We start from the raw sequence: 15,062 nt of genomic DNA on the forward strand, positions 1-15,062 counted from the left end.
GTTTCATCTTATCTTTCTGCTCCTCCTTTTCAAAATGGATTCCTTCCAGACATTTGGTTTCACAGATGATGACTTTAACATCTTAATGGGAAAACTAGCAGGTGATAGCACTCCTACCCCCCCCCAACAACTAGGGAATAGTGAATGGCAGAATCTCCTGAATATGCGTAAGAGGCTTAAACGAATTGAATCACACGCCTTTTACATGTTCAAATATTTAGAAGCAGGTGTGATCCCGACAGGTTTGAGAGTACGTAATGCCCCAGCACTCTTTATTGACATCAAAAAGTTCCTGGAGCGGTGGTCACTCATCTCCAACCGCTGCTCCAGGGACTGGATGATGCTCATTATTGAAACTGCGAAGGATGTAGCAACTACCCTTCTGCGGGAAATTAATGACCTTGAAGAGAAACTGAGCACATCCACAGCTGTGGAAGATGGTAAGAACTGCCTGGAAAAAATCAAATCAGAGATGAAGGACTTTGAAACCTACCTTACTAATAAAAAAATGGACAAACTCAAAAAAGATGTGAGGTGGTTTACCAAAGAGAAAATCTATCCCTACCTCACCCCCAATTTTTACCAAGAGACACCACAGAGCAACTATAATCCCAACTATAATCCTAATTATAACGGCTATCAAAGGAGACGATACACCAACTTCTCCGACACAGGGTCCTCAGGCTCTGATGGAGACAACTACCAGGAGACGAACTATGGTCAGCCAAACCCGGGACCCTTCAGGGGAAGACCAAACCAACGTCCATTCAATGGGAGGGGTTTTTTACACCGAGGCCAATACAGAGGGAGGAATGTTCGCTGGCAAGACCAAGCGACCCATGCTCTAATGGACCCTCCACCTCCTCAACAATACGTGAGGACTCGCAACCAGCAGTACTGGTGGTAGAGGCAGGCAATGAACCTATAGCTACTAATGACTTACCTGTATATAATCTGTCCTCAGCCAATCTTCAACCAGAGGACATAAAAGTACTCAGTAGAGGCTTATCATTTGTCCCCAGCAACTATGTCAACAAATTCAAATTGCACGAAGACTTGTTTGCCTTCTTCCGTAAGATTAGACTGAACAAATTCTTTCAGGATCGTCCACCCTGTGAGGAAGTTAATAACCTTTCGGGTTGTAAACCAGCTTCCACATTCACACCAACCCTGGACATGGTAGGTGCAGAAGTACGCATCTTTGAACAGAGCGTCCTCCAAGATGTTGCTAAGGTCATTAAACACACTTATACTCCCCCTCCAAATCTTTCTCATTCAGAAAGAAACTCCTTGAATGAGCTCAAGACTAACTCCGCCATAGTCATCAAGCCTTGCGATAAAGGTGGGGGTATCGCAGTTTTTGACAGAACGAAATATGACGAGAAGATGTTAGAAATGTTAGCTGTGACTGAACATTATAGACCTGCCCAACGTAAAGAAATAGATCGCTTGAACAAACACATCCAAGAAATAACTCAGTTGGCCTTCATGGATGGCTATATCTGTGAAGAGGAACTTACCTTTCTCAACAAAACTACCCCTACCACTTCTGTTCTTTATGGTCTTCCTAAGACACATAAATCAGAGAAAAACCCACCCATGCGTCCTATCATTTCGACCATTGGCTCATGCACTGAGCCACTATCGAAATATGTGGACCGATTTCTGTGTCCATTAACTCAAAAATATACCTCATATATCCGCGACACAGGGGATATTATTAACAAAATAGAAGGTTTACCCTTCAACCCCGACACAGACATCTTGGTGACGCTCGACATTGAGGCGCTCTACACCAACATCCCTCAATGTCGAGCGTTACAAGCAGTTTCCACCCTTCTCAGGAGATACCCCTCTGACCGCCCTGATGCCTTCATTATTCAGTGTTTGGAGATTGTCCTCATGAACAATTTCTTTGATTACAATGGGAAAACCTATAAGCAGATCAAAGGGACATCCATGGGGGCTTCTTGTGCCCCCAGTGTAGCTAATACCTTCATGGGGGAGTGGGAACTGACAAACATCTTTAATGAGCTTGCACCTTTTTTTGAGAATGTTTTTGTCTGGAAGCGCTTTATTGATGATATTTTTTTTATTTGGAAAGGGTCGGAAGAGGAACTACAGACCTTCTACCTCTGGCTCAATGCCAGTGACACGAACCTGAGGTTCACTATGAATCTTAGCACTCAGCAGGTAGACTTTCTAGATATCAGCATCTTAGGCACTCACGGACAGCTATCGGTCAGTCTTTTCAGAAAAAGTACTGCCAAAAATACCATTTTAGAATTCTCCAGCTTCCATCCTAATTGCCAAAGGGAATCTATACCCTTCGGCGAATTCCTCCGGATTCGCCGGAATTGTACAGATATGAGTTCATTCCATCGACACGGAGATGCCCTAAAAGAACGACTACTCAAAAGAGGTTATCCACACCGTTTAGTGCGACAAGCCTACAAACGGGCTAAATATTTCAATAGATCGGCACTCCTACAGGCCAAACCCCAAAAGAAACACGAACGGATCACCTGCGTGATCAACCATTCGACTCTGAATCACAAGTTGAGAAACATCATCAACAAAAACTGGAAAATTCTGAACTTGGATGACAGTGGCACTGCACTTCCCCTACCTATGTTAGCCTACAGAAGAAACAAAAACCTAAGGGACATGCTAGTCCATGCGAGACCCTTGACCAGAAATACTCACCGCAATAACCAACTTTCAATCACTGGTCTCCCTGCAGTTGTGGGGAACCATAGGTGTGGCGGCTGCCATGCCTGTGACTCAGCCCTTGTCTCAGACGTGGTAACTTATAATGAAAAAAAGATTAAATTACGCCACCTCACCAACTGTCGCAGCAGCAACATAGTGTACATCCTGTTTTGTGACTGTGGTCTAGCCTATGTTGGCGAAACAGGACGCGAGTTTCGCGTCCGTTTCAGCGAACATAAGTCCGCTATTAGGACCAAGAAACTCTCAGCCCCATTAGTAGTACACTGCATGGAGAAATTACACAAAGAGGATGAGATCAGATGGTCCATCCTGGAAAAGGTCGCTCCGAAAATGGGTCAGCCCATTGAAGTGACGCGGAAAAGACGTGAGACTTTTTGGATTTTTTTGTTGGACAGTGTCAAGCGAGGACTGAACGAAGAGATATCTTGGTATGTCACCAAGTAAAGAACTCGGATCTCCTGTCCTTATCCCACTGCCCTTAAACTGTCCTTTGACATGACCTATTCCAGATTTAAATTTTGAGCTGCAATTTATTTTGAGAATCCTTTCTTCATTTTAGACCCTTGGTACATATCTTGCATACCATTGTCTAACCAGCATATCCTAGTCTTTCTTACTTCATTAACTGATAGCACTTGACTTAGACATTTCCCTTGATGGGCTTTGAACTTAACTTAAAATATAACCCTTAACCACCGTTGCATTTACGATTCCTAGACGTAGCCTCTCCTCTATCATATCAGAGCACACTTTTCTGTGCTCTAAGATCGTTAATACACGAGTTCGACAGGTCAGGCAGACTCAATATGGCCGCCACGTTGTAGTCCATCGTTTATTACCACGCTACCACACTCTCGCGGCCTTTGCCTTTCTTCCGCGATATCTCAAACCTGACACGTTGTAGTCCCTTGTTTATTACCAAGCTACCACACTCTCGCGGCCTTTGCCTTTCTTCCGCGATATTTCAAACCTGACACCTAAGTATAAATATGGGCGGACGTAAACAATGCCCGACGGAGATCCCTGGGGACGCGCAGATGCTTTAACGCTAACCGCCGAAACTAAAGGTAAGCAGAACAGGGGTACAGAGTAGTGTCTTGTCCGAACTGTGACACGGACCGGGCTTTGACGTGATAGCGCTGACTATCCATGTAACGAACCCAGACCTATGGACTTCCGTGCTGCTTTCCCATGTGTTTGCTCACATTACCGGGGTACTCACTACGAATAGCCGCCTTCCCGAGCAACAAACCCTAGACTTACTAATTTATGTGTCTTTCATCTTACTTTTCGGTAACATGTAAAAATAAATGCACGTCACTCTGCACCACCGTTTTTACTTTGGTACCGAATTCTATACATTTTACCTTTGTCTTGCAGGGTCGCGTTGGCCTCACAGTATCAAATTACCGCGCAGAATGCCTGTTCTTTATGACAAATAATCGCCACTAAGAATTGTAAGTCTTGCATATAGCATCTCTAGTCTATCATGTGCATTACAACTTAATGACATCCATGTTGTCCCTGACAGACATATTGGCATCTCTTTTCTATATTAGAGATCGAAATAAAATAGGAATTTATGCACTACGCGGACCTCAGTATCCTGGGACCCTGTATTTAATAGGAGTATTTCTTCAGAATCCACAATGTAACGGAATCATCTTGCCCACCTCGGTATGTCTTTCTTTTTTTTTAGCATCTATTCTAGGCAGTCTAGCTAATTCAGAAGATTATAGTCCCCCCAGAAATGACCTTTACATGGGATGTCACACATTTCTCTTTTAGCCTACTATACAGAATCTGATTTTCAAAGACACCAAGATGAAGCTTTAAGGGTCACCTAGCACATCCGACTTGGCAATTGGGTAAGCTCAGTTACTAGGGGCCATGCATGTATACCATGGTTTTCTCTACACCAGAACCCATTTTAACAGTCTCCCCTGGCCCTTTTATAGATGCAGTGCCATTTGAGTGACCCTACCATTCTACACCTATAAAGAACCCGTTTTTGATGATAGCTGTTCTATCACTTTGTAAGTATGACTAAAAGATTGTACATGTCCTTGTATGGAGCACCTTTACAATCAGCCCGTGCAGAATAAGATACCTTATTGCACAACTGGTGCCCCATTATAAGATAGTGTGACCCGTGACTCTGGGACTATAGAATATCTTGTTTTTATACTATTAGATTTCTCTGTTCTCCTATCTAATATGCTAGCACGTGAGTGAGTTGCCGTGTATGATTGTCTTTCAGGGGAATTCCTACTAATTTGTTATGGATTTTAGAATTGGTTTTGTGTTCTTTATGAATTTTTTCAAACACTCCATGTATTTCTTATGAACTTTATAAAGAAGATTTGTTGATTAAGTATTTAATTTATATGTATTTATACTCACATAAAAACAAAATAGAATAAGCAAATAAAAAAATATATATTTTTGAAGGAACTTCGTTTGTACTTTTTCTCTTTCTGTCACTATTTGTGTTGATTCATTAGAGATGTACTCACAATATTGAATTATACGGCCACTGCAGGAACACCCTTCTAGCTTTGAGCACCCATAGCAGCGCCTGTTATAAAATGTGTCTGCAGCCTTTTCAGTTTTATGAACTGAGGTGCCCATGAAAGAATTGGCAACTTTTGGCAAAAATGCCATAGTTCCACCAGTTATCAGGCCCCTCTATTGAGTGAGGCCTCTAATATTATAAATACAAAAGTAATCCAATTCTAGACAGCCATTTTTTTCGATGCAGTTTCATTGGACTATAGGGACAGTGCCGGATTGGGAACCAAAACCGGCCCTGGCAAAGTGCTTTGCCGGCCCCACCACCCCCCGGGGGGGCTTGGGGGTGCGACCGCGCTCTTTGCCAGGGCCGGTTTTCGGACGATTTTGTTACAGGGCCGTTTTTGCAGCAACGGCCGTGTAACAAAAATGGCCCGCAGAGGCCCAAAACCGGCCCCCACCCTTGCGGCGCACTGGGAGATTGCCCAGTGCCCTCAACGGCCAGTCCGGGCCTGTGTAGGGATCTACTGTAACAAAGCCCAATGCCTCTTTTAGGGGCATATTTGCAAGAACCTCCTTAAAATGATTGCCGTTTTATCGACAGGAAACTGCTGCTAAACGGCGATAATGGGCTTGCTAATATGCGTTATAGAATTCGAATAGAAGCCCAGGTTAGATGTGCAGGGCATCTAACCTGGGCTTCTATTGGAACTCTATAACGCATATTAGCAAGCCCATTTTCGCCGTTTTAGTGGCAGTTTCCTGCCGCTAAAACTGCGATAATTTTAATGAGGTGCTTGCTAATATGCCCCTAAGATGGGAAAGGATAGCCTCTTCTTCTCCATTAACTCTATAGTAGCCTGCAGCATCATAAAATATTTGTGTAGGAATACTTATTGCCCATGTGAGGAGATATATCAAGTTTTTTGTAGATTTAATAGGGTCTTTTGGGGGGTAATCGGAGTAATTTTGGAAATTCTGCTTGTTATTCTTTGGCGCAGAATTACCAATAATAACACTATTACTCTTGCTTGTGTAATTAAGAGTAATTAGGGAATGAAGAATCGTCCCGCAAAAGCACATTAAGCAAGTGCAAGTAGTCACTCTGGCTCGTTATTCGTGTTCTGCTGCATTTAGTACTATTTCTTAGCGCAAAATGTATTCTCTCATCTACTTTGGATGCAAGGGTGCATTTTGTGCTATGAAAATAGCACAAATGCCAGGAGTAGGTTTGGGGAAAATCCTACCTCAAGATCACATTTATGGAGCTCAAGCAGCTGCTTATGGTTGCTATTTGAGTTCTGTTTTTAGCATTATTTCTTAGCTCTAAATGTTTTCTCACGCCCATTTTGGATGCAAGGGAGCATTTTTTGGGTTAAGAAATAGCTCTAAATGCAGAATTACTCTTCTCGCATAATTATGCATAATCTCACAGAATTCTATTTTTTTGAAACAGTTTTTATTATTTTCATTACAGGTACAGCATACACATTTGACTCTGTATGTAAATGTATCAAAATAGCTATCAACAGAAGACATTGTTACATTTTCTTCATTTATCCAGCATATGGATGTAGATACACCGCATTCTCCCCTACTCTGTCTCTCCCCTCTATCCACTCTGTATTGTCTTACATTTCACTTTGAGTTGCCCCTTGTATCTCTCCTAATTTCGAAGAATTCTTAGGTAATTCCGCCTGATTACACTACAATGAATTACGTAAATTACGCCCACCTCTAGTCATCGGATGGGAACCTAATTTTTGCACGTGGTCAACAAGTTTTCTGCGTCTAGTTTGCAACAAGTGGCTATCAAAGATCCTTTTCTCAAACTACTTTTTTACACCTTCAAAGTTGTATCTCAAGAAATTATATTTGCATTTTCTCCCCATTTAAGAAAATAAAGCATTGATTTTTCATTTTTTTCCAAAGTGCCAAAGTTGCTTTTTGGCCTTTTGTTGTGATTAATATTTTTAAATAATACCCTATCTGTCTAAGTAACATGTTTTGCTTTTTATTTACATTTGGTTAAGATTGGGCTCTTGCCTTCCAATTCCTCGTTTGACTTAACTTCTTAGACACTTCCCAAAAAAAGATAATTTTAATATGTGTCACTCATGCTCGAAATGGTTGCATGCAGTACTGTGTAACATGCAACGTCATCTTTCTGGTTAATTACAGCCTTATAGCAGACTACTAAGGGCTATACTGGTTGTTAAAGGCCCTGAAACCTGAGTTATAGGTCCGAGCCCAACTGTAATGGCGGTTCCTGCCAATGCATTATAAATGACCACCTGATTGGCAGTCATTTAAAAATTTGATGGAGGGTTCCTCCGCCATGTGAATGGAGTAATTTACTCTATCTCCCTAGCAGTACGACAGGCCATCCACCAAATAATAAATCAGGCCCTTAATCCTGTGTGCTAGGGTACAATGTCCCCTTCTGAAACACCAGGTTTAAATCCATGTCATGACTGTAGGAAGCAGATATCAGTCACAGACCTGCACAAGATGTGCCTCTAGTATTTGTGCTCAGGATCCAACTCAAACTCGTGGAGCAGATTCTCCACCTTGGACCTGACGATAATCCGGGACCAAGAAGCAAAGCTCTATGTCGCAGAACATAAGAAGTCACATCCCCTTGCGTACCACTCCTGCTCCAAGTCGTGGGCTCAAACATTATCTTGCCCACAAGCAAGCAGCTTAGGTTCTGGATTTGTAGCTAACACAAGGAGATGACTGACGGAGCACTGAAACTTTTCAGACACTGACTCCCAGTTAACAGGTCTGGGTTGAATCCATTATCAATGGCAGGGTATGCTCAGACATGGGTCCCTTGAATACTTTGACACTGGATTCAAGCTAGCCTGGCTGATGAGGGGTGTTACCCGAAACCAGTCCCAGGATGCTTGTTTCTGGTCCAGGGATTTCCTGGCTTGGCAGTTCGGGCTGGACTGTTCCTATGAGGCACAGTGTCAAGACTGATTTTCATATAGCTGGGTCGGAACTGGGGTGGCGAAGTGAGCTAAAGAACGATGATGGATTCAACCCAGATCTGTGACTGGGAGAGAGTGTCTGAAAAGTTTCAGCGCTCCATCCATCATCTCCTTGTGTTTGCTCTGGATTTGTAGCTGTCTACAGTTGTAACCAAAATAAACTTCCTTACAGAAATTTTTCAGCCTGGGCTAGTCACATCTGAACATCCTCTCCACTTTAATGAGGATACCTTTATGAGCATGGTCAAAACCCTGTTCCTGCCCACTGATGAATAGGCAGGTGGCCTGGCATCCCAATCCGGCTCCTGGTCATCCTCCTTATCCCACTAAACATTCTACTCCTGAGAGCATGGTGGTTCAGGCTTCAACAAGACTCTTCTAAATATGGAGCCCAAGAAGACTGAAGCATTTGGAAAACTCATATTCGTTTCTGCTAGCATGAAATTGAGATTGGTAAATACCAGCAGTCCAGGGTGACAAAGGGACTTTCTGGCTCAGATAATTCATGACAGACAAGACGCAGCCAAATATGTTATTTGTGCTGACCTATATACAACTGACTGCCAGTCAAGCTAGCCGGGCTGATGAGAGGTGTTACCTCGAAACCGGTCCGGTCCTCGGATGCTTGATTCCGGTCTGGGAAAGATATGGCTGTTGTAGTTCGGACTGGACTGTTCCCATGGGGCACAGGGTCAGAGCTGATTTGCATAAAGCCATTATCTGACCCAGGGTGGTGTGGAGTGCAAAAAACGATGGATTTAGGCCCAGATCCTTGTACTGGGGTGAATGTAAGACATTGATCTACATTCTGTCCATCAAATTGTTTTTTTGTAATTTTCTCCCTGAGTGTACTGGGGTAGCTCAGACGTGGGTCCCAGAGCCTCCACACCACTGGAGTCAAGCTAGCCGGGCTGATGAGAGGTGTTACCTCGAAACCGGTCCGGTCCTCGGATGCTTGATTCCGGTCTGGGAAAGATATGGCTGTTGTAGTTCGGACTGGACTGTTCCCATGGGGCACAGGGTCAGAGCTGATTTGCATAAAGCCATTATCTGACCCAGGGTGGTGTGGAGTGCAAAAAACGATGGATTTAGGCCCAGATCCTTGTACTGGGGTGAATGTAAGACATTGATCTACATTCTGTCCATCAAATTGTTTTTTGTAATTTTCTCCCTGAGTGTACTGGGGTAGCTCAGACGTGGGTCCCAGAGCCTCCACACCACTGGAGTCAAGCTAGCCGGGCTGATGAGAGGTATTACCTCGAAACCGGTCCGGTCCTCGGATGCTTGATTCCGGTCTGGGAAAGATATGGCTGTTGTAGTTCGGACTGGACTGTTCCCATGGGGCACAGGGTCAGAGCTGATTTGCATAAAGCCATTATCTGACCCAGGGTGGTGTGGAGTGCCAAAAACGATGGATTTAGGCCCAGATCCTTGTACTGGGGTGAATGTAAGCCATTGATCTACATTCTGCCCATCAAATTGTTTTTTGTAATTTTCTCCCTGAGTGTACTGGGGTAGCTCAGATGTGGGTCCCAGAGCCTCCACACCACTGGAGTCAAGCTAGCCGGGCTGATGAGAGGTGTTACCTCGAAACCGGTCCGGTCCTCGGATGCTTGATTCCGGTCTGGGAAAGATATGGCTGTTGTAGTTCGGACTGGACTGTTCCCATGGGGCACAGGGTCAGAGCTAATTTGCATAAAGCCATTATCTGACCCAGGGTGGTGTGGAGTGCAAAAAACGATGGATTTAGGCCCAGATCCTTGTACTGGGGTGAATGTAAGACATTGATCTACATTCTGTCCATCAAATTGTTTTTTGTAATTTTCTTTCAAATAGTTCAGCATGGCTATGCCCTACCCTTTATTTTTGCCCCACCAAATTCCCCCCGCCACCCACACATCGGGTAACTTTCAGAGGAGTACCTGTCCATTCTGTTACAAGATGTGCAAATGTTACATTCCAGAGGGGCTATGAGAGGGTTCAGAACAGTGAAAAAGGAGAGGATTGTTACTCTAGTTATTTCCTTGTGAAGAAGACAGATAGGGCTCTTGACCTAATTTGGACCTTCAACCTCTTAATGTCTTCCTGTGGAAGGACACAATAAAAATGTCTATCCACACTGGCCCAGATACTGTTTTCTCTGGACTCGAAGGGGACTAGATGGTGTCCTTAGACTTCTGGAATGCATATTTTCATATACTTCTCCTGCAGACACACAGTGGTTCAGTGTAGACCAGGAGCACTTTCAGTTTGCTGTGCTCCCCTTTGGCCCCACCAGCGCCCCCTGTGTGTTTATGAAAGTGAGGGAGATGGTCACTGCCCACATTTTAAGGTCAGGGATATCAGTTGTCTGCTACTACAATGACTGCTGTTGAAGACAGGCTCACCGCAGTCAGTTGTAGATCGTATATAAATGATAGTAGACCTCAGTTAGGGTTCTCGATCACCGAGCCAAAGTCACACATGACACTTTTACAGACGCTTCCCAACCATTGGAGCTGTCCTGGATACAATGCAGTTTAGGGCCTTTCCTCCACTGCAATGAGTCCAGGAGATTCAGACTATGATCCTGAAGTTTCACTCTTGGTCCCATATATCAAGCCAAGCAGCTCTGACGCTTCTTGGACTTATAGCCTTAAGCATTCTCCCTGTTGATTATGCCAGATAGTACACACGGACTTTACAATGGATTCTGAAGTTCAAGTGAGCCCAACATTAAGGAAATCTATTGCATGCCTTTCAGATGACTCATGACCTGCAGTGATGGCTGCTTAAACACAATTGGTCCAGTGGCAGGCCCCTCTCCATTCCCACGCAGAGCTGATGTTGATGACGGACGCATCACTGCTGGGTTTGGGAAATTATTTGGGGGAGGAGGAAATCAAAGGACTCTAATCTTTGACTGAAGCCTGGCTCCCTATATAAACCTGTTGGAGTTGTGTGCCATTCGTCTAGCTCTGAAGCCCTTTCTGCCATCCATAAAAGGGAGGCTGATGCGGGGTCTCACAGACAATACTACCACCAAGGGGTACTGCAACAAGCAGGGCAGCTTGAGAGCCTGAGTCCCTTGTCCGGACCTCTGCGCTTCTGGTTTTAGGTGGAACATAAGGGCAAAACCCCGATTGTGAACAACCTGGCAGAATCTTCAGAGCTATGCAGTCAGCATCTGGCATCTACATCCTGAGGTGGCACAGGGCACCTTCTATCAGTGGGGAGAACCCTGGCTTCATCTGTTTGCACACATCGAGAATATACAGTGTCAAAGGTTTTGTGGGTTGGAGTTTCTGCATGAATACTCACTGTCTGGAATGGAATGCAGGACTCCTGTACCCCTTCTTGTCCCTGCTTCTCCTTCCCCGAGTTCTGAAAAAGATCAGGATTGACTGGGTACAAGTCATCTTACTGACTCTGGATTGGACCAAAGGAGTGTGGTTCCCAGATCTCTGGGCACAAGCATCTGCTCTCCCTCTGATCAGGCTACCATGCCAGTAGGATCTTCTGTCACATCATCAAGGGTAGGGTCCTTCACATGACCTATGCAGTCTACACCTCCATGCATTAAGATTGAGTTGCAGTAGTTGATTGTGTTTGATCTGTTACTTGAAGTGGTGATGTCATTCTTGCCGCCAGGCATCCTTCCACAAAGTCCATATATGCCGGATATTGGGAACAAATTGTGGCCTGGTGTGGTATCCACAAGATTGAAACTTTACAAGCAAGCTGTCAGGTGTTCTTTTGATCTTTGACCCAGCAAGGTGTTGCAGTGGCCAATATTAAAGGTTATATGTTGGCCCTTTCAGCCTGTTTATGTTTTCCAGACCATCCGGCTTTATTTAAATCACCACTTGTGATGAGGTTTGTAAAAAGTTTGTCACACATGTTTCCTCCCACTTTACTTTTCTCTTGTGTACGACCTGCAAGCTGATGCATAGCTGCTTGCGGCATCTCCTGACTTTAAAGGTTGTTTTCCTTTAAGTGATTACTTCAGCTCTTCGGGTGAGTGAGCTTAAGGCACAATTAGTGCAACCACCATACACCACCTGTATCCTAGAGAAACTGGTGCTGACCACTCAGGAAGATTGCCACGTTGGGCAAGCAGCCTCTCTCCCCAGGCGGCTTTTTGAACACCCAGAGGTACCGACGGAGAGAGCGGTGCCTCCCATGTCCTGAGCCGCGGCCAGGTGAGGCGAGGTCTTATCCTCTCAAAAGCCTGAAAATCGTCATTTACAGAGGAATTGTTATCCTTATCCACAGGTAAAGAGGTTGTATCAGTTCCAACTCTTTACACACGTTATATATTGTGTATATATAACATTCACTTGCAGTAGCAACATTTAAGGTCCCGACGAAGGCACAGGATAAGTTATCCATCAATTACTGAAACATGTTGTCAATTCACATCTAGACAGTTATTTGTTTAAGACTGTCGTTTTGCACTGTTTTTATGTTTTGATATCTGAGAGGCGTTATTAAATAATTTTGCTTTCCATTGGTCAATTTTAACTCACATCACATACACATCACTGCACTGCAAGCACGAGTCCCATATATTTGAGTATTCTCATCAGAGGTCTAGACACAGCGTGTTTTATCTCAATAAGTTAAACCATCTGCAAGCTCCCCTTTCCTTAAGCAAGGGTTGCAGCCCTTAGTGCCACTAGTGTGTCATTAGGAGGAGACCCAGTTGATGAAGCATGTCACCACTGGTGAGTGATGGGAATCCGTCCTCTTAAAATAATTTTTCTTTACTGAGTTGTAGAAATCAGATCAATCCCGTTACTAGTTTCTTACGTTTATCTTGCTTACCAGACCAATGGATATTTGTGTTGTTCATTCATATGTATTTGGGGAATATATCCATGCTAGGTCTATAAACTTTTCCCTTAGACCCTTCTTCACCTAGTAGTTTTTCTTTTTCTCAATCCGCCACCCTGCCAGATTCCTTTATTCCCCTTCATTGCTTGAAAGAGGAGGAAAGGTTTCATCTGTTGGACCCCAAAAAGGCAGATAATAAGCTTTTTGTGGTTCTCTCTAGGGCAAAGAAAGGTAAGGTATCTATTGTAGAGATGATGAACCTATGTTGGAAATATCGATCAGAAGAACAAGATACTTACCTCCAGTAATGCTCTTTCTGATAGGTACTAGATCTAACTGCAGATTCCTCATTGCCCTCCCACCTCGCTGTTCTGTGGAGTGGTCTCTTTTTAATCCACCCTCTTTTTAAGTCCCAAATCATCGCACTGGTACCAACAATTGTTCACACTCCCGCCTGAGGGCTTGGAAAGGGAGATATAAGAAAATTATGTCAGTGTGCAGTGGTTGTGCTTATATGTGGCTCCGCTCTGGCACTTCCGGAGCCAAGGCTGAGTCACACGGCACCGCCTAGTAGTGCGTTTGAGCATTGCTGGAGAGAAGTTTCTGGATCCAGTCTGGCACATGAAGAGTATTCCAAAGTGAGGAATCTGCAATGAGATAGGGTATCCAACAGAAAGAGTATTACTTAAGGTGAGTAACTTGTCCTTCATCAAAATACCGTGACAAAGCTAAGAGGTTAGCGTCCAGGCTAGGGATGGAAAAGAGAAAGAGAGACAAACAAAGAGAGAGAGAGGTCGAATCAGAAAGGAAACAGAAAATATTGAGTTAAAAAAGTGGGGATAAAAGAGAAAAATAAAGGGGTTTAAGGAAGAACGGTCCTCCACTCACAAGCACCCTTGGTATAGGTCAACCTCAGAACAAAAGTAGTACATGTTTTACCTGTTTTGCGTTACGTCTTGAGTGCCCCATTGGCACCACCAAGAAGACATTTTGATTTTCAGTCAAATTATTTAAAAAATCGGCTGTACTGTTCTTTTAAACAAAAACAAGTTCTTAAGAGAGGGGAATACTCCCGCAAAACCAACACACCCTCCTAAAATTTATAGGGACAATCAAACCCATTCTTTTTGCTATCTCGTAACTTAGAGGAATGGTAAAGGGGTGGGGGGGCATTTTAATTTTCTGACTGATCCCTTGTTCAGAACCTATGTGTTACGTGTTTCTACACATCCTGAAAGACTGATTTTCTACATAGCCTTCCCAAATGATTGCCTGTTGTATCATGCTTGGTCTGAATTTGACCAATTTTACTCTGGTTCGTTTGATAAAGATTTCTTTATTGCAAGTGTGTTTTGCTTTCTAAATAAAAAATGATGACACATTATAATACTGAGCTGCCAGGTTGTGTTATTGTTGGCACTGCACTTCACGAGGACAAGCCCTGTGTCATGTACCCTGTAAAATTACCAATCTGATCCTTTCTTCTAGGCCATGGCAGCTTTTCAGGAACTGCTCAACACCTTCAACAACTTGAGGAACCGAACCAATGACATACTGACGGACCTGGATACATTGAAGAATAACGTTGGAAAAGTAAGTCCTGCATTGTGTGCTTTGGAGACAAAAAAGGGGAATGGCTTTGGTAACATCTGTTGCCATGTCATCATTGGATGAGGTGGCCACACATCTATTTCATGGTCTTTCACCATTGGCTGCATGTTGCTAAAAGTACAATTTAATTTCTCTAATCACAGGATCATATAGTTGACCCTTTCTCACAGCTGGGACTAATCGCATATGCACATACTAGTGCTCTGGGGCAGAAGATGGCTGGTTCTTCTTTTTCCAAGACCACACCCTACAGTTCTTATCCATTTTCTAAAAAAATATATAATGTTTCTCTGTGTGAGTGAACAAAATCAAAATCAGTGTAAAGTAGTGTATGAAGCAGGCCCTTTTCAACAAGATTAGATTGGAGTACTTGAAGCCCCCCACATTGTGGCATAG

The 15,062-nt window shown here is 43.7% G+C and overlaps 1 protein-coding gene across 1 annotated transcript in view; it reads left to right on the forward strand.

The window, feature by feature from the left end:
• Positions 1-15,062, forward strand: part of LOC147685264 (uncharacterized) — a 342,295-nt gene that overhangs the window by 62,428 nt on the left and 264,805 nt on the right. The window contains exon 2 of the mRNA XM_086941156.1: positions 14,544-14,648. Within this exon, the coding sequence (XP_086797282.1) occupies positions 14,544-14,648 (105 nt within the window). The remainder of the gene's footprint in view (positions 1-14,543; positions 14,649-15,062) is intronic.

The sequence above is a fragment of the Lissotriton vulgaris genome, chromosome 10 (genome assembly GCF_964263255.1).
Source record: "Lissotriton vulgaris chromosome 10, aLisVul1.2, whole genome shotgun sequence".
In the NCBI taxonomy this organism is placed as follows: Eukaryota; Metazoa; Chordata; class Amphibia; order Caudata; family Salamandridae; genus Lissotriton; species Lissotriton vulgaris.